This window comes from Podarcis cretensis (genome assembly GCF_951804945.1).
Source record: "Podarcis cretensis genome assembly, chromosome: 7".
NCBI lineage: Eukaryota > Metazoa > Chordata > Lepidosauria > Squamata > Lacertidae > Podarcis > Podarcis cretensis.
The window spans coordinates 56,977,960-56,996,305 of NC_137176.1; the positions used below are offsets into that span (position 1 = coordinate 56,977,960).

Consider the following 18,346-nt stretch of genomic DNA (forward strand, 5'->3'; position numbering starts at 1 on the left):
TAACCTCTGCTATTAATCTGTACAAGTGCCTCCTGGGCTTTGTTCCAAGCAATATTTCACAAATGTCAGTGCTGAGAACTCCCGGCTCCCTTGAGTGGGATGCAGCCTTGTTAACTTTGAAAGGCTGGGGATGCAGAGCTGGCATGATATATACAGTGAGCAATTCCTGATTATAATCCCAATTCTCTGGAGGTTGCAGAGGTATTCTCAGCAGCCCAGCCTGACTAAAGGGGAGAATGATGGCTTATAAAACCTTTCATGATTACAGTTTGGCTTGAGGCTCTACAGCAGTTAAGGACAGTGTGTTGTAGTACAAATCCTAATTGAATTGTGCTGTTCTGCCTATGTACAGCAACTCTGTTTTGTGGGCTCAGCTGAGGCAAGTCTAGTCTAAAAATCATTTTCTTGCTGTGCACTGTTGGGATCTGCCATTTTCCATCTAGTCAACTTGGATGGTACAGAAAAGTAAACAGCAGTTTGAAAACCATGGAGGGAACGGTGTCATCTTACTGACATGCATCATCCTAAACCAAATAAGACAGGTTTGCTGGCCTTACGTATTTTCCCATGTATGCATTTCCAACTGTAAGTGCCAGTTTAAATAGGGCTAGTACCATTGAAAGGAAGGTGAGTTGGGGGATGTTAAATCTAGAGGTGAAAGGGTAACTAATAAAAAGCTTCGTGCATGGCTACTGCTCCCATTTTTCTGCCTTTCTTGCCCACTCACCCAGCCAAACACTGCCTGGAAATCTTTAATGTCTCCATACTTTCCACAGGTGTATGACACATTCTTGTTTGTAATGAAAGGAAGTAGAAATGTGGAAGTAGAAATGCAGTTTTCTCGTTCTTCATCAGCATAAAAGTGTCATTCTCATGGAGCTATTTTGTTTATACTTGTGGGTGCTTGGTGTGTTTTTCTGTCTGGGTGCAGGCTATGAGAAGTACAATTCAATGAGAGCTGACTCCACTCTCTGTTTCCTGGAACGTGTTGGTATGCCTGATGCCAAGGCCATAGCTGCTGAGCAGAGAGGAACAGATATATTAACAGATGGTGGTGATGGGTAAGGACATTATAAAAATTTAATAAACTTTACAACACTATCATAAATACTGGCCTGGCTTCACCTATTGCATCACATTTGAGGATTCTCTTTCTTATAACAGTGTTTCCATATATATGAAGTAGTTAAAAAGCAAGTTTGGGATTCATTTTAATGGATATATAATTAGACATTAAGAAGCTTTTTTTGGTCATTTAACATTGTCCCTCATGATACTGCATAATAAGGTTTGGAAAGGATTTGTTCTTTAGCTCTGATAGTTGTGTTTCTCCCCCCCCCCCCATCATATTTCCTGTAGGGGTGATTTTGATAGAGAAGATGAAGATCCAGAATATAAACCAACCAGGACTCCATTCAAAGATGAAATTGATGTAAGGATCTTGACATGCTAATACATTTTTTTTATTAATGTGTAATTTTTATTAATGTGTAATATTTGAAGAAAGGTTATTTGAAATATTAATGTATTGTCTCGTGTAATGTTCTTGTGTGTAACAAAAATTTATTTTCAGCTTTTTGAAAGGTCATTTCCTCTGCTTCCTCAAAGCTAAATTTTTGAAAAACAAATGCTGAAGTAACACTCTTTTTTTCTAAAGGAATTTGCAAACTCTCCTTCTGACAAGGAAGAATCCATAGAGCTCCACACAAGTAAGCCTGGGAATGGGGTGAGGGAGAAGTGTTAATAATGCACGTATTATCTAATGTTGATTGTGGTACACAAGGGACCAACTTTTTGTGCTTTAATTTTCAGAAAAATTAATGGCTTTATATCTTTTTTGTAATAATTTGCCACCTACATATACTGTTGCTTTGTATATGCTTTATTCAGTTTGGTTACATAATGGGATATGTGTAGTGGCAGAGCCAAAGCTATAACACTGAGATCCAGCGTCGAGGGCCTTCTGGCGGTTCCCTCATTGTGAGAAGTAAGGTTACAGGGAACCAGGCAGAGGGCCTTCTCGGTAGTGGCGCCTGCCCTGTGGAACGCCCTCCCAGCAGATGTCAAAGCAATAAACAACTATTTTACTTTTAAAAGACAACTGAAGGCAGCCCTCTTTAGGGAAGTTTTTAATGTCTGATGCTGTACTGTTTTTAATATTCAGTTGGAAGCCGCCCAGAGTGGCTGGGGAAACCCAGCCAGATGGGCGGGGTATAAATAAATTATTATTATTATTATTATTATTATTATTATTATTATTATTACCATTTTGGAGAGGGATAACCATTTTAGCTGTGTGTTGTCACCAGAACTTCACTGAGTGTGTTGTTCACAATAGTGAAGTTCAAGACATAAATGTTTCAGAATTCATCTTAAGAGGACTTCAGTGTTAGATAGTTGATATTTGATTTGCGGGGTTTTAAACTCAATGTGCTTTTCATATATAGCAAATTAGCATTTGACTATAATTACAAATGTCTAATATTAGCTTTGCTAATATTCTGTAGGCAAGCACAGTGAAAGCAATGCTGATTTTGGCCAACTCTACTGGCCTAACACTTCAACCCTGACTACCCGCTTGCGCCGCCTCATTACTGCCTATCAGCGTAGCTATAAAAGGCAACAAATGAGGCAAGAGGCGCTAATGAAGACTGACCGACGCCGTCGACGACCTCGTGAAGAAGTGAGAGCATTAGAAGCTGAAAGAGAAGCTATAATAACAGAAAAACGTCAAAAGTAAGTTTCTTTAGGCTTCGTTCTCATAGAAATGAGCATCTGCTTGCAACATCGCTCATTTTCTTTGAAATAGATCCTGGTATCTGGTATCAAATTGGGGTGTGAAAAGCTCTTAGATGTGTCCTGACATGCTAATCTCTTCCTTTTTCCAGATGGACAAGAAGAGAGGAAGCAGATTTTTATCGTGTTGTGTCTACTTTTGGGGTTATTTTTGACCCTATAAAGCAGCAGTTTGATTGGAACCAGTTCAGAGCCTTTGCCAGACTTGATAAGAAGTCTGATGAAAGTTTAGAGAAGTACTTCAATTGCTTTGTAGCTATGTGCAGGCGAGTGTGCCGAATGCCATCCAAGCCAGATGAAGGTAGGTTTGCTGATAGCTATAACTCTAATAAATGGAAAGTTATAAACTGAGACAAGTTCCAAGCAAAGATGCAAGCGGATATTTTAAATACATCTTCTATGTTTGTTTCCCCTTCACATATACTCACTCTTTTCAATTCACGCACACACGCAGGTATTCATTCAAATGTAGAAAGTATATAAAAATCCTAATGTGTGGAAGATGAAGTATTTGGATTGGTCTGTTCCTCTTGCACGAGACTCAGGCAGAAGCAAAGAATTGTGGGAAGTAGATAGCTCCTCATTTTTTCCCTCCTGCCTGGACGGAGCAGCTTGACCCTCCCAACTCTCCCTGTTTTGTTCTTTGTTAGTCAGCTGAATCCTCTTTAACTCCTGTCTTTGTTGTTCTAAGTTACTTAGTAATCTTTCTCTTGCTTACTTGTTTGTTGGATAAATTTTCCTGTCTTTGTTGCTGTTTGTGTCCTTTTTTTGTCTGCCACTGAGGTAACAAGTATCTTACTCACTCATAGATGATTAATGCTACAGTCCACTCTTCTCTGCTTCACCTCCCCCACCAGGCCATTTGGACCTAGTGTTGACACTTCTTAAAAACTATTGAGCACTTGGAATGTTCACAATTATTCCATAATTTCTTAGCAGCTGACCCAGTGATCTGGGGTATTTGAGTTCAAGTACCTTAAATTAGAGATCTTAGCAAGATATTTAAGAAAAAGCAGGTCAGTTATTTTTAGGGTTCTCCCCCCCCCTTTTTTGTTGAGTAAAATGTAGTAATTTTAAAATCTTCCTAATATCTACTTATTTATCTCTTTTTCTATAGAACCCCCTGATCTTTCTACTGTGATTGAACCAATCACTGAGGAACGTGCTTCTCGAACTTTGTATCGCATAGAGCTCTTGCGGAAAGTCCGAGAGCAGGTTCTCCATCATCCACAATTGGTGGAAAAGTTAAAACTGTGTCAGCCAAGCTTGGATCTGCCAGAGTGGTGGGAATGTGGCAAACATGACAAAGATTTACTGATTGGTGCTGCTAAACATGGAGTCAGCAGGACAGATTATCATATCCTGAATGACCCTGAACTTTCTTTTCTTGATTCTCATAAAAACTTTGCTCAAAACAGGGGTGGGGGTAATCTGAGTACTTTGTTAAACCCATTGGGTGTCTGCTGTAGCCAGACAGCCTCTGTTATCCCATCCACACCAGCACAAGATGAAAAGTCTGCAGAACAAGCTGAAGTTAAACTGGAAGGACCTGAGAAAACATCAGCCAAAGAGGAGTCTGATAGTAAAGAGGAGGAAGATGCAACAGATACTGCAGGAAAAAGTGATAAGGAGGAATATGAGGCCGAGGCTGAGGCTGGTCCTGTTAAATGTGAAATAAAGAACATGGAATTGAGCACAGAGGTAGAGCCAAAATCTATTTCTGAGAAAGGTTCAGAAGATGATGAAGAAGAAAAACTCGATGATGATGACAAATCAGAAGAGTCATCCCAACCTGAAGGTAATCATGAAGAAAATAAGGGTTGATTCAGAATAATATTGTCCATATTTGGTACACCATATATGCAGTCTCCCATCAGACATTTTTGAGCTGAAAGGAGATCTACCTTTAATTTTATGATCTTACTCATATCTTTGAGTATGCAGTTTTAGGATTGCATGAATTCAGTAGGGTTTTTTTAAGCATTCTGACTTCAGAGAGCCTGTCCATATTGACTTATCTGCCAAGGCAATCTCTACATCTGACTAGAAAACCTTGTACAATCCAGAAGATTTTGGAGTATGTTATAAGAACCCTGCCTGGATCTGTTTTGGCCTCGTTATTCCTCTGTAAGACTGTTGCATCCTTGAACAACTAGTGCTGGCCTACAGTTGGATACTGCATAGGGGAGATCTGTAGTTGTAGTGGGGAAGAGTTGCATAGGATGCAGTTTGAAAACCAGTGTTCTATTTGGTTCTAACAAAGCAGGTTCCTCTACAGTGCAGTATAAATGTTTTTGTTTTTTAAAAAACAACACAGAATTGCCTCAGTTGATAGATAATCCTGAGCTGACTGCAAAACTGGAATATTATCTGTAATAAATATGGAGCACAAAAGAGCAGATATATATCATACTCTGTTCCAAACACCAAAGTCATGGAGCATAAGAAGAGTAATGTACAGTGACATGGCAAAATAGCATACTAAAGTTGGCTTGCTTAAATTGCCATCCAATTGCTGCTTTTGGGATCTTCATCTCATTAACATATCAAAGAGTACATTATCAACATGAATGAGTGTTCAACATCTTTAATGTATAGAAAACTGCCCGTAAAGACTTTGTCAGATCAACACTACAATGATACTGTAAATAATAGTGGCTTACTTCTGTGACTAATTCTTAGTGATTAATATTTCTCAGCAGGAACAATTTCTCAGGGTAAGAATTTTGATGAAGAAAGCAATGCATCCCTGAGCACCGCAAGGGATGAAACACGTGATGGATTTTATATGGAAGATGGAGACCCATCAGTAGCTCAGCTCCTTCACGAAAGAACATTTGCTTTTTCATTCTGGCCGAAGGTTGGTTCAATAGAGAACTGATCACTTCTGAGGAGTGATGTGCTTGATGCATTACTTATTACATAATGTAGTTTTTCTCAAACTATGAAGCAGGGGTGCCTTTCAGGGGACATGAGAGACACTCAAGGCATGGCAAAGGTTTGCCAGCCTGGTCACCAGTGGCTCAACTGCAACTGAGTGGCCTGCTGGGGGCATACACCCTTTCTAGTATAATAGCAGTAGAGGAAAGCCAAACTGCCTTTGCATTTTCCTACTGGCTCCATTGTCGCATGGATAAATTTTCCGTTGCCCCTGTGGGGCAACCTGTAGGCCAGATGTAGTCCATGGATCCTTGGGACTCTGAAGTCTAATGGTAGATAGCATGGTGGGGATATTTGGGCAGGTGGTAGCTACAGGTGGAAGGATTAACTCAATATGTGCTGCCACCCCTTAAGAATCCCTCCCTGGCATAGCAAGAGGGCTTTTGGGTAAACTTTATTACCATGAAGGATGGAAAGAGATGATGGGACATTTAAATGACTGTATGTGAACAGGGGTTGTATAGATGGCTGTGCAAGGAATCTCCTGCCCACTTTTGGTCTCACTTACCATCACTATTCAGTGCCAAACCCATTTCCCTTGTGGTGACTCATTCAGAGGCAACCCATTCAGAATTGGGAACTTTCCTAAATTTCCAGAACAGGTTTTGGAGAAGGATGTTGAAGGAAGGGATATCCTTTTAAGTTTCTTTGTAGAGTTCTGCATGCTGCTCCTTGGATCTTGTGTATTTTTGGAGAGGGGGCGGGGGTTGGCAAGGGGGGGGGGAAGAGTACATTCAGAAGAGTGGAGCCAAGTTCAAAAGTACTGGAAAACACTGACAATACAGCCTAGGGATTGCATCCAATGTAGTGCTAAGTTAAAGTCATTTGCAGTGTACTTGTTTTGTTGGCAAATCTTTTTTTCTGGCAGTGGAATGTTGCTGCACAAGAGAATGCATAAGTGGGTTGCTCATAACTTTCTTTGCACAACAGATTGCACACTCTGTTGCTTGAGTTTCCACTAGCACAACTGTTGCATTGGATATTGTGCATCATCATCATCACCATTCGATTTATATTTCACTTACATGCCACATTATTAAATCTTGCCTGTTTGCGCAAATGCCCTTGCACTAGTAGACAGAGAATGTTGGATAGAGCCCTGTAGGTTTAGATAGTTGCCCCCTAAAAGCAATTCAAATTAGCATGCAGAAAGAGATGGGATTGGAATTATGATATTATGTAAATATGCATGATCATACTTAATAGAACATATAAGAATATAAATTAAAATTTGGCGAGCTCTTCCTTTATGAATTGAAGGAAGTAAAATAAGGAAATACTGTAATCCTAAATAGCTTGTAATATAAAATAGGAGAACATTTGTCTAGTAGAGCTATCACTTTTATTTTTGCAGCAATTAAAAAAACAACACTTTACTGGACAAAATGCAGCGGTGATAATTGTACTAGTTCTATATACCATTCAGGTTCTGGTTTCAGAGGGTGCTGGAGAGGAATAAAGTAGTAATAGTCTTAAGCTTCCTAATCACCATAACAGGGCCATCTGGTTTGGGGGGGTTGAAATAACCCCTGCTGTAATAGGCTTATTCCTGGGCAAAGCAAGCAGCTGGTTGCAGCTGCTGAGATCTGCTAGTGGCTTTTACACTGTTCAGGTAACTGAAGGTTGATTCTATTTAGTAATCAATAGCCAATTTTCAAAAGTTGATTGTGTATGCATGTATGTATGTGGGTACATGTTTGTGTGTGTGTATATCTAATATGTTTATATTGTGTTTCCACCAAATTTGTTCAAGGTGATTTACAATTATGTAGAACAATTTAAATAAATCAATATAATGCAGCAATATAAAACAATTAGTAAAACAACAGGCAGTCAAAGCAGCAGCAAAGATAACATGTTTATGATGCCATTAACCAACAACTCAGGAGAATAAAATAGTCTTCACATGGCACCGAATGACAAAAGAATGGATGGAAAGCAAATGTTTCCAGGGATGGTGTTTTGACTCCCCAGAAAGGGAAGTGATGCATCATTATTAACTAGTGAACTAAAAGACCATTAAACACATTTTGAAAATTATCCAACTAGGTTGCAAAGCCCTTTTCTCTATGCAGTAGCATTCATATTGTATTTGCCTATATTCTAAGAGGGCTTAGCTGTAATTAGAATTTTTTAATGTACACGCTTCAGTGGAACCTGAAGTGATAATGGGCGTGGAATGAAAATTGACATTTATTAGATGTCCCTAGGTTGGTGCCCGTTTCATAACATTGAACTTTATTAATAGTGACACTAATGAGGAACCACTTCCTGGGACAAAATTGCAGATGCAGCCTGTTGGCTCTGACATACCCAAGGCAAAGATGTTGAGTTACAAGAATTATACTACTAGTGGTTTAACTGATGTTTTGTTTTACTATATGATAGCAGTACTGAGAACTGAGAAAATGTGTGTCAGATGGCTTGTAAAAGGCTCATGCTCCTCAACATTCCCAATAATTTAAATGACAAGTGCCTGTAATATTTCTTCTGATCTGGAGTTTCAGTTGCAGTTTTGTCAAGCAATGCAGCCTGTTAAGCTGTGTGTGCATGGCCCGACTGAGCTCAAATGGCTACTTTCACATGACATTCATTATGTATTTCCCTTTCTGCAGGATCGAGTAATGATCAACCGATTAGACAACATCTGTGAAGCAGTGTTGAAAGGGAAGTGGCCAGTAAATAGACGCCAGATGTTTGATTTCCAGGGCCTTATACCTGGGTATACGCCAACAGCTGTGGACAGCCCTCTACAGAAACGGAGTTTTGCAGAGCTCTCCATGGTTGGTCAAGCCAACATCAGTGGCAATGAAGATATCACAGTCTCTCCTCAGTTGTCCAAGGCATGTTTTGTATGAGAGTCATAAAGTTGCTTTTAAAGATATAAAACCAGAAGGGGTCAAAAACAGTAGCAGAAAAACACCCATAACTATAAACCTACTCTGAGAAAGATAGTAATAAATATATTAAGGTACAAAATAGGTCTGATGTTACATTTTTCATTAAGATGAAATCTGTAATTATCTCTTCTTAGAACTAGTTGATCTGACAAGATGTAACTAGTTGGGCTTGTGCAATCCTACCAAACTTTTTCCATCATTTTTAAATATTTAGAAAATTGAAATCACACCAAAAAGCAAGGGGTATTTCATTGCTCATAATGATAATGTGTTATTTTTGCTTTAGGAAGATGCACTCAATTTGTCAGTTCCACGCCAGCGGAGGAGGAGGAGAAGAAAGATTGAAATTGAGGCTGAAAGGGCAGCCAAAAGGAGAAATCTCATGGAAATGGTTGCCCAGTTGCGAGAGTCACAGGTTGTCTCAGAAAATGGACAAGAAAAAATTGTAGACTTATCAAAGGCCTCACGAGAGGCAACAAGTTCTACCTCAACTTTTTCAGCTGTTCCTTCAAAGTTTCTATTACCTAATGTTTCCACACCAGTGTCTGATGCCTTTAAAACTCAGATGGAGTTGCTACAAGCAGGTCTTTCACGCACACCCACAAGGCATCTACTAAATGGTTCTCTAATTGATGTAGAACCACCCATGAAAAGGAGGAGAGGAAGAAGGAAAAATGTAGAAGGGCTTGATCTGTTATTTATGAGCAACAAGCGAGCATCGTTGACAGCAGTAAGAGAGAAGACTTTTTCTTTGACGTTAATTCTGCATTATGTGAGGCAGAACACCAAAATTGGCATTTTATTCCCAGATATAAATATTCTATTTTGTATTTTCAGTTCCATATTAACATTTGGGCATGCTCCTGTTCTAATATACAAAACACTGGTCAGTAATAATAAATTCACAAAATACCTCTTAAGAACTAAACTCACTGTAGAAGTGAGAGACAAAAGTTGTTCCGTGCCCCTGGAGAGCAAGTCAGTTATAGCATGAACCTTGCCCATCCTGGCCTGGGTGGGAGACAGTGTGGAGTGGTTTTAGTCCCAGGTGAGAGCTGGGGGTGGGCTGCCCTGATTTTGGGGTGCTCCTGGATCTAGTTCTGTCCACCATATATATCCTCAGTGGCTAGGAGTGCCTGTTGCCCACTTTAGTTGGTAAGACAGCTATGATCACGAAGGCGTCACCACAGTTGTCCAAGCACTGGTAAATTGAAGATTGGATTACTATCATGTGCTCTTTGTGGAGCTACCCTTGAGGTTGGCCTGGAGGCTGTAGTGGGTGCACAACATAGTAGCTGGCTGGCTTGTGGGGGTGAACTTCAGCTAGCCCCTTGCAAGCAGGATTTGTACTGGTTGCTAATTTGCTACCAGACCAAGTTCATTGTGTTGATTCTCACATATAAGGCCCTAATCAGTTCAGGACCTGGTTACTTGAGAGACCACCTTGAGAGACCATTAGCTTTAATACCCAGAAGGTCTCTGGAGTATAAAGGAGAGCTTCTCCTTCAAGATCCAAAGATATTAGAAGCCTGCTCTACAGTCACTCAGAGTAGGGCTTTTAGTGTGGCTGCCCATGTTCTGTGAAGCAACATTCCTATCACTTATACAACATGTGCCCACTCTTTGCGCTTTCCAGAACCAATTGAAGGTATTTCTGTTCCAACCAGCTTTCCCAGTTGGACAAATTGGGCCTCTGCTGTGAGGGTCTACTTTGTGTTGTTTTAATGTTTGTCTGATGTTATCTTCTGCGTTGTTCTAACTGTGTTTTAGCTGTTTGTATTGCATTTTGTACATCGCTTTGAGACATTTGGAAGGCGATTTAATAACAGCAACTGAAGGCTGCATGTCACAAAGGGTGGGGCCAGGGCCAAAAAGTGGGCAAGGCTATGGACACACAAAATGAGCCTTCTTTAATCTTACCTTTTTAAATATAATTTAATGCATTTGTTAGTATCTTTACATGGAAAAGCCTTCAAGCAACTTAATATAAAATACAAACAGATAAAACGTTTGAAGAGCTAGAACATTTTAAAACAATGTACAATACAAAAACCCCCCCAAAATGCTAATGTGAATAATCAATGGCGCTATTTGCATAGAGTGCTTCTCAGGTGGCTCTGAAGATGGTTCTGAAGGAAACAGAGATTTGAAATGCCCAAATGCAGCCAAACGCTTGTGGAAATCTCTTCTTCAGTTTTTCCAAAGATGTATTTTTTCTGAGGGCTTGAGAACACTGAAGGAGTAGCAGGGCACAGGAGGACATGCACAGTAGGCCTGATTGCCCGAGACAATGTACAGTGGTGCCCCGCAAGACAAACGCCTCGCAAGACGGAAAACCCGCTAGACGAAAGGGTTTTCCGTTTTGGAGGCGCTTCGCAAAACGAATTTCCCTATGGGCTTGCTTCACAAGACGAAATGTCTTGCGAGTTTTTCCAACTTTTTCCCCCTCCCCCCCCTTTTTCTAAGCTGCTAAGCCGCTTATCAGCTGATCCGCTAAGCTGATAAGCCGCTAAAAGCCGCTAATAGCGCTAATCCGCTAAGCCGTCAATCGCGGAACGGATTCTTTTCATCTTGCGAGGCACCACTGTATGACCATCCTAGTCACGGCTGAATGACACTAGCAGATTGGTGGAGCAAAACCAAGGAGAGGGCAGGGTTTCAGAAAAGAATCTGGAGAGAAGCTGTCTGTACTGGAGCAAGCTTGTGGGCTGGTATTGCCTCACTCCTGTTATAAGGATTATAAGATGATGCACATGAATTGTTTTGAATAGTCTGTACAGTTTCCTGAAATTTGCCCCTTTTAAAAAAGCATCTATCGACTCTGCAAACTGTATTCAAAGTAGAAAATACTGTGGGTAAACTACCGATTAGCTTGAGTAATCAGTATTCTATGTATAACTGTTGAATGCTTATGAACCTGTAGGGATTCATATTCACATATGTCCTGGCAAGTACCTCCGTAGTAGGCATTCACCTTTCATACCTACTCAGCATGACTTTTCCAGCACATGCACCCATGGGGAAAAACCCTGCCCATTCGGGTTTCCATTTGCCATACTCTTGTCTGTGTACAAAGTGTATGGCCCCACTAAGTTTAATTGTTTGATGGAAGTACAGTTGTACCTTGGAAGTCGAACAGAATCCCTTACGGAAGTCTGTTCGCCTGCCAAAATGTTCAAAAAACAAATTGTGGCTTCTGATTGGCTGCAGGAAGCTCCTGCAGCCAATTCAAAGCCGCAGAAGCCCCGTCAGACGTTTGGCTTCCAAAAGAAAGTTCGTAAACCGGAACAATCACTTCCAGGTTTGCAGCATTTGGGAGCCAAAACATCCGAGTTCCAGGGCATTCGGGATCCAAGGTAGAACTGTATTCCCATTTTAAGTTGTATGCTTTTTGAAGCAACTCTTGTAATGTTCTCCTGAAAGTTGATATAATTGTCAACCTTTCTCCAGGAGGATGCAGAAGTGACCAAAGCATTTGATGAAGAAATGGAAACCCCCCCATTGAGAAACATTCCATCTCCTGGGCAACTGGATCCTGATACTCGCATCCCTGTCATTAATATGGAGGATGGGACCAGGCTGGTGGGAGAGGATGCTCCTAAAAACAAGGATTTAGTTGAATGGCTTAAATTCCATCCATCATACACTGTGGATATGCCAAGTTATGTACCAGTAAGTGGAAGTTAATCAAGGGTGGGGGGGGGGGATTAGTCCAAAGCTTTAACTGTCTTTCAATCACTTGGGAAGATTTCCAAAAGCAATAATTCTTAATCCTTTGTCATAATTCGATTTGGATTTATTACATTTCTAGTTGCTTTTCATTCAAATGAATCCCAAAGTGGCTTATAAACAATAAGTAACAATTAACATGATAGAACATAATTAATTGTTCATTCATTACTTTTTTTGTTTTGTAATGACTAAAAATGAAAGATGTACAAATTCTAATAATGTTTTGTTCCAGTGCTGAACCTGGAAAACACTGTATACATACATGTCTAGTGGGTTGAAAAGTTACTTCTATAGATGAGATAATGAAACTCCCCAAGTAATGCACTGTACTTTTCCTCCTCTCTTAGAAGAGTGCAGATGTGCTGTTTTCCCCATTTCAGAAACCGAAGCAGAAACGGCACAGATGTCGAAACCCTAATAAACTGGATATAAACACCTTAACTGGAGAAGAGAGGGTCCCTGTTGTAAATAAGAGAAATGGCAAGAAGGTAGTGCTTTTCCTAGTTTGCTCTAACTCCAAATTCTGTTTTAGACTAGCACTTGCATTTTTAGTAGGATGCTTAGATTAAAGATTATAACCTTTAATTATATGATAAAAATTAAATAATAATAACAACAACAACAATAATAATACCTTTAATTAGTTGACTTAATAGGTTGATGCAAGTTCTATAGATTTCATCACTTTGTTCAAAGTAGCATTCTGAATTTTGAGTTGCAGAAATCTTAGGATATTTGGCAAAGACTTTTTCCACACTTAATGCATGGTTGAGTTGAACTTTTGTCATGTTTTGATTACCAGCTCTGTAATTGTTCTCTAACAAAAAATATACTTTTGATAAGTGGCATATAAAGTATGTACTAGTAAGTTTTTGTTAATAAAACATAAAAATGTTTCATTAGATGGGTGGAGCTATGGCCCCTCCAATGAAGGACCTGCCAAGATGGCTAGAAGAAAACCCTGAATTTGCTGTTGCTCCAGATTGGACTGACATCGTTAAACAATCTGTAAGGAAAAAACTATATTTCTGGATAGATTTTGCTTTTCATTTTTAACTGTTTTTAGAGTCTTACGATCTATATACTTTAAGAACATGTTATGTGGCTTGATCCTGTCTTCCTCTCTCGAGCAGGGTGGAGAAATGTTTCCAGCCAGCGGGCCAGATGCTTAGGTTCCCCAACAGTCATTTTGACTGTCACCTAACATCACAGTGATGGCACGTAAAGTGTTTTCTTTGCCTGTACAAATTGTCTGCACTTGCAGAGCTCTTTGCCTTTGCCAGCATTAGTGAACCTGGTGGCACTTGGAAAGGCACAGGGCTTTTTAAGCACGAACAACCAGCTGATCGGCAGTGCCTGCAAACACAGCTTTTGACAGGGAGCCACTTCTTTACCTGCCCAACATCTTACATCAGATACAGCATCATATGTAGGGCGGGTGGGTGGGTGTGGCTTGTCTGAAACAGCCTTGCAGGTCAAATGGGGAGGCCTGCTGGGTCCATTTAGGCTGACAGGCCAGAAGTTCCCAACCACTGCTGTGAAGCGGTAGCTACCCGCTTTGGTGGACATTTGTAACAGCTTCATTATTAGTGCACGACTGTCTTAGGAATACCTATTAAATACAAGATTAATACACAATTGATTATGGAATAAAACCTTCCATGCTTGTAATAAAACTTGTTCTTTGATTAAGTATGTAGACTGCCTTGTTTGAGTTCTGTGAGGAATTTCCCTCTTCTCAACCTCAGGCATTGGACATGGTGTGTACAGAGGCATCCTGTTTCTTAAAACCTAGAAGCCTAGTACTTGTCAGACAAAGGACCACATCATGTTTAATTTGCTTCGGATTTTGCAAGGCTGGATAAATCTGGTGTGTTTATTGTATCAGATTTCTTTGGAAGTCTCGTCTTCTGAGCATTACCTACTGTTTCTGGTTTCTTTGTTTTTACCATTGTTTTGTTTGCTATATCATATTGATGATGTTGAAGGGAGAGCTTATTTACTGGACAATGCTCAAATGTATGATCTGGCCTTTAATGGGAGGAGGAAAAGGGCTGCTTTGTGAACAAGATCTAATTGGCAGCATACCTGTTCTTTTCCTTGCCCTTGGGATTGTACGCTCTGCTTTGTCATGTGAGCCGCCCTACATGAAATTCTAAATCGGTAGGCATCCCGGTAGGCATGCGTAACAGCATGGAATGTTCTTTCTTCCCCATATGCAGGGTTTTGTTCCAGAGTCCATGTTTGACCGTCTTCTCACAGGACCTGTTGTGCGAGAAGAGGGAGCAAGCAGAAGAGGGAGAAGGCCAAAAAGCGAAATTGCCAAAGCAGCTGCAGCAGCTGCTGCTGTAGCTTCAACTTCGGGAATTAACCCACTGCTGATGAACAGTCTGTTCGCTGGAATGGATCTCACGAGCCTTCAGAATTTGCAGAACCTACAGTCTCTCCAGCTTGCAGGTCTCATGGGCTTCCCTCCAGGACTAGCGACAGCTGCTGCCGCCGCTGCTGCTGCTGGGGGTGATTCTAAAAATCCAGCTACCATGCTGCCTCTGATGTTGCCAGGTATGGCAGGGTTGCCCAACATGTTTGGACTCAGTGGATTGTTGAATAACCCAATTACAGCTGCTTCTGGAAACACCACTATGGCTTCCAGTCAAGGAGAAACTTCTGAAGATGGCACTTCAAAAGTAGAAGAAAAGAAGACTGAGAATGAAGAGGAGAACAAAGACTCTGAGAAAAGCACAGACACTGTTTCTGCTACTGACTCCGCAAATGGATCTGTCAGTGTAACTGCTGCCGCTGCTGCAGCAGCAGCAGCAACCACCACCACCACCACCACTGGATTGCCTGCCAACCCTCTGACCTTCAATCCTTTCCTTCTGTCCACCATGGCTCCTGGCCTGTTCTATCCTTCTATGTTTCTACCTCCAGGACTGGGAGGATTGACACTACCTGGTTTCCCAGCATTAGCAGGACTTCAGAATGCAGTGGGCTCCAGTGAAGTGAAGGTTACTGATAAAACTGAAGGAGCTGCCTTTAAAGATGAAGAAAATCTAGAGGGCAGTGATGCAGAGGAGAGCCTTGATAAAACTGCAGATTCCTCTGCTTTAGAAGATGAAATAGCACAGGGTGAAGAATTAGACTCGCTTGATGGGGGGGATGAATTAGAAAACAATGAAAATGATGAGTAAGCAGTACCAGTTACTGTTAAAGTGTTTTAAACTTTTGACAAGTGGTAGTCCTACTGTTTACACTCACAGTTAATGTCCATAATTAGTTTTTATAAGCTGTTCTGTAACATAGTGTAGCAAACAAAAAAGTTCAAGTCATGTTATACAGATGTGTCAAAAGGTATCTTGGTCATTAAGTATTGTGCAGTGCATTATTTATTATCCCTAGGAGAGATGAAATTGAGAGGTGATCATGTCTTTTTAAGGAAATTGACATAATGCTCTGCTTTTTTTTTCCCTTTTGGTACCATTGGTATTATAAAAGCAGCAATTTGTAATAGAGTGGCACTAAATAGAAGGAAGTGCTGCTTAAAAGGAAGTATGAAGTTATATATTTAATTTTTTATTTTTATTCTTTGCTGTGAAAGTCAAGATGAAATTTACCACGCATATCATACTCTGGCATCATTTTGACTGTATGGGGGGGTCGCTTGTGCATGTACACATACACACATTCTCTGACAATCTCCATGATAGTGTGAATGTCTCTCTGTCTTGAGACACAGCAATAATAAGGCAGCTGTTGAATGTGAAGAGTACCTTTTGGAAATTACCCACTGAAAAGGTTCTTGCAGGATAAAACTACAGTTAAATCGTCTCGTGATCTTGTAATGCACTGGTAAAACAAACAAAAAAAATTAAAATCAGGTACCTTTTTGAATTAAAGGACTTTGTTACTTTAGCCACAAAGCTAAACAGATTACCTCAACTCTAAACTAGCCTTGAAGTTTACAGACATGACTTTGTAAATGTATTTGTTTTTCTTCGTTGTGATGTCTTTTTTTTCCCTTGGAAACTGCTATCATGTAAAATAAGATGTAAATTGCTGCCAACTGTAGTAATGATGCTTTTAATAAAAGTGACTCATGATATGCAGAGATGTAATTTATAGAATGTAGTGATTAGGGAAATCACAACTGGTGTTTACTATTTTTTGTATTCTCAATAGAAGCAAATATATAATTGTGTTTCTTTTTTTGGTACCTTTTAAAAAAAACTCTATCTTCCTTTGCCAGCTTTTTCTGTCCCTAAATATACTGAATTGGTAGGTTGTGAGAAATAGACAAGAAGAAAAATCCTGAATTATGTTCATATTATTCCACTCTAGCTAAAGCTTCAGAAAGACACACAAAACCCTGCATTACTCTCTCAAAAGGGCTTGTGAGACTAGGAATACTTTCAAATGTGTTCAGCGTGTGATAATGTGGTACATTAAAGAACAAAAGGGTAAAAGAGAAATGAGGCTTTGATAGGCACAATATCTAGGTCATTTATCCTTGGTTAATGGGTAGAAAAACACAATGCTGTAGTTTGAGCAGAGGACATAAAGGCTCTGTGGTTTCCTGTAGACCAGAGCCTGTGATGCCAGAAACCACTGTCAAACAACCTACAGGAAACTACAACTGACCCACTTTAAAGAAAACTTAAGCTGCTTCTGGCAAGCTTCTGATTTGTAACTTCATATGACCTTTGATAATGTATCAATTGAGAGTTATTGTTTTCATTGTACTGTGTCGCCAGGATGAGCACACAGCAACCCTGACATAAAGTTAAAGGGTGAGGCACTTCACTGTGGAGGGTGAAAAGCTGGATCTGCTGGGTGCAGAGCTCTCTTTAGAGAAATACTTCAAGCACAATGCTGATGGTGTACTCCAGAATCCACTAACAGTTGATAGAGGAGAAATCTCAAATAATTTATGAAGCTCGTTTGCACATTTGTCTAGCTGCTGTGCAGAACCCAATATTGCAAACTTAAAGTGACCTTTATTCTAAGGACCAGTTCAGTTAAAAGCACATGCGTATGATGACAGGAGAGGGCAGAATGTGGGAAAGAGGAGTCTCTGCGAACAATGAAAACAAAGTTAGTAATGAACAGCTGCAAAGTGAATATTGTGTGAATGAAAGATGTGCACCGTTTGAATTAGTGAAGATCAAAATGTCTTGTTACCTCCACTTTAATAGATCATAGAGAGCTAATAGAGGTCAGGAAAGATTTTTTTTTCCTGTACACATTATTGCACAGTTGACTGAATGCATTATTCTTTCCTGTCAAGCCTCACATATGGAGCCGATCATAAAAATCTAGAAACCAACTTGGAGGGGCCATCAATCTGATCAAGAGTGGCATATCCTGTGTGTGCATTCATATTATCAGCTTGTTAAATTTTTCACTTTTTTTAATGACTCATTTTCAACAAACTCTGGAATTTATTGTAAAAGTACCACCGTGAAAGATTCTTTGTCTCTATTCCTAGTAATGCGTTAATTTTTATACTCCCAGCAAGGAACTTAATGAAGGTTAATGATATCCCAGGGGAAGGAGTTTTAATTGTCAAGAGCAAAGGCAATTAAAAAACAAATAACACACACAAACCACCAACCTATAGCATCCTTTATTTCTGGCGGCTGTGTGTCCATTTTACGATGGTGTGAGCCCTCACATATTTAATGTCCTTGGAGAAGATGTCTGGTGTGAAACAACTCATTCCCTTGCGCAGCCAATAGAAACAGTGCAGAAACTATGAGAAGGTTCAGCACAAGCCCCGCTTCTCTATCTGAAAAGGAGGAGGTCCTGATAAATTGTGACCATAAAGTCTATATGAATTAAAGAAAGCAATACTGAAGCCTTATCCTCCTTGATGCAGACACATTTAATATGATTGTGCTTTTTTCTTTTGGTAATGGCATGAGTGGAGGGACGCGGGTGGCGCTGTGGGTAAAACCTCAGAGCCTAGGACTTGCCGATCG

At 40.1% G+C, this 18,346-nt stretch overlaps 1 protein-coding gene across 7 annotated transcripts in view; it reads left to right on the forward strand.

Annotated features, from left to right (window-relative positions):
- CHD7 (chromodomain helicase DNA binding protein 7) overlaps positions 1-16,470 on the forward strand; it is a 149,445-nt gene extending 132,975 nt beyond the window's left edge. For 6 of the 7 annotated variants that reach the window (XM_079984589.1, XM_079984594.1, XM_079984592.1 and 3 more), the window contains 13 exons: positions 932-1,061; positions 1,360-1,432; positions 1,658-1,709; positions 2,508-2,736; positions 2,889-3,097; positions 3,914-4,594; positions 5,496-5,656; positions 8,352-8,583; positions 8,927-9,366; positions 12,087-12,308; positions 12,716-12,856; positions 13,272-13,376; positions 14,591-16,470. In XM_079984589.1, coding sequence (XP_079840715.1) covers positions 932-1,061; positions 1,360-1,432; positions 1,658-1,709; positions 2,508-2,736; positions 2,889-3,097; positions 3,914-4,594; positions 5,496-5,656; positions 8,352-8,583; positions 8,927-9,366; positions 12,087-12,308; positions 12,716-12,856; positions 13,272-13,376; positions 14,591-15,559 — 3,644 coding nt within the window. In that variant the 3' untranslated portion in view covers positions 15,560-16,470. The remainder of the gene's footprint in view (positions 1-931; positions 1,062-1,359; positions 1,433-1,657; positions 1,710-2,507; positions 2,737-2,888; positions 3,098-3,913; positions 4,595-5,495; positions 5,657-8,351; positions 8,584-8,926; positions 9,367-12,086; positions 12,309-12,715; positions 12,857-13,271; positions 13,377-14,590) is intronic. The other variant, XM_079984595.1, reaches the window with a different exon arrangement.
- Positions 16,471-18,346: the final 1,876 nt, after the last annotated feature.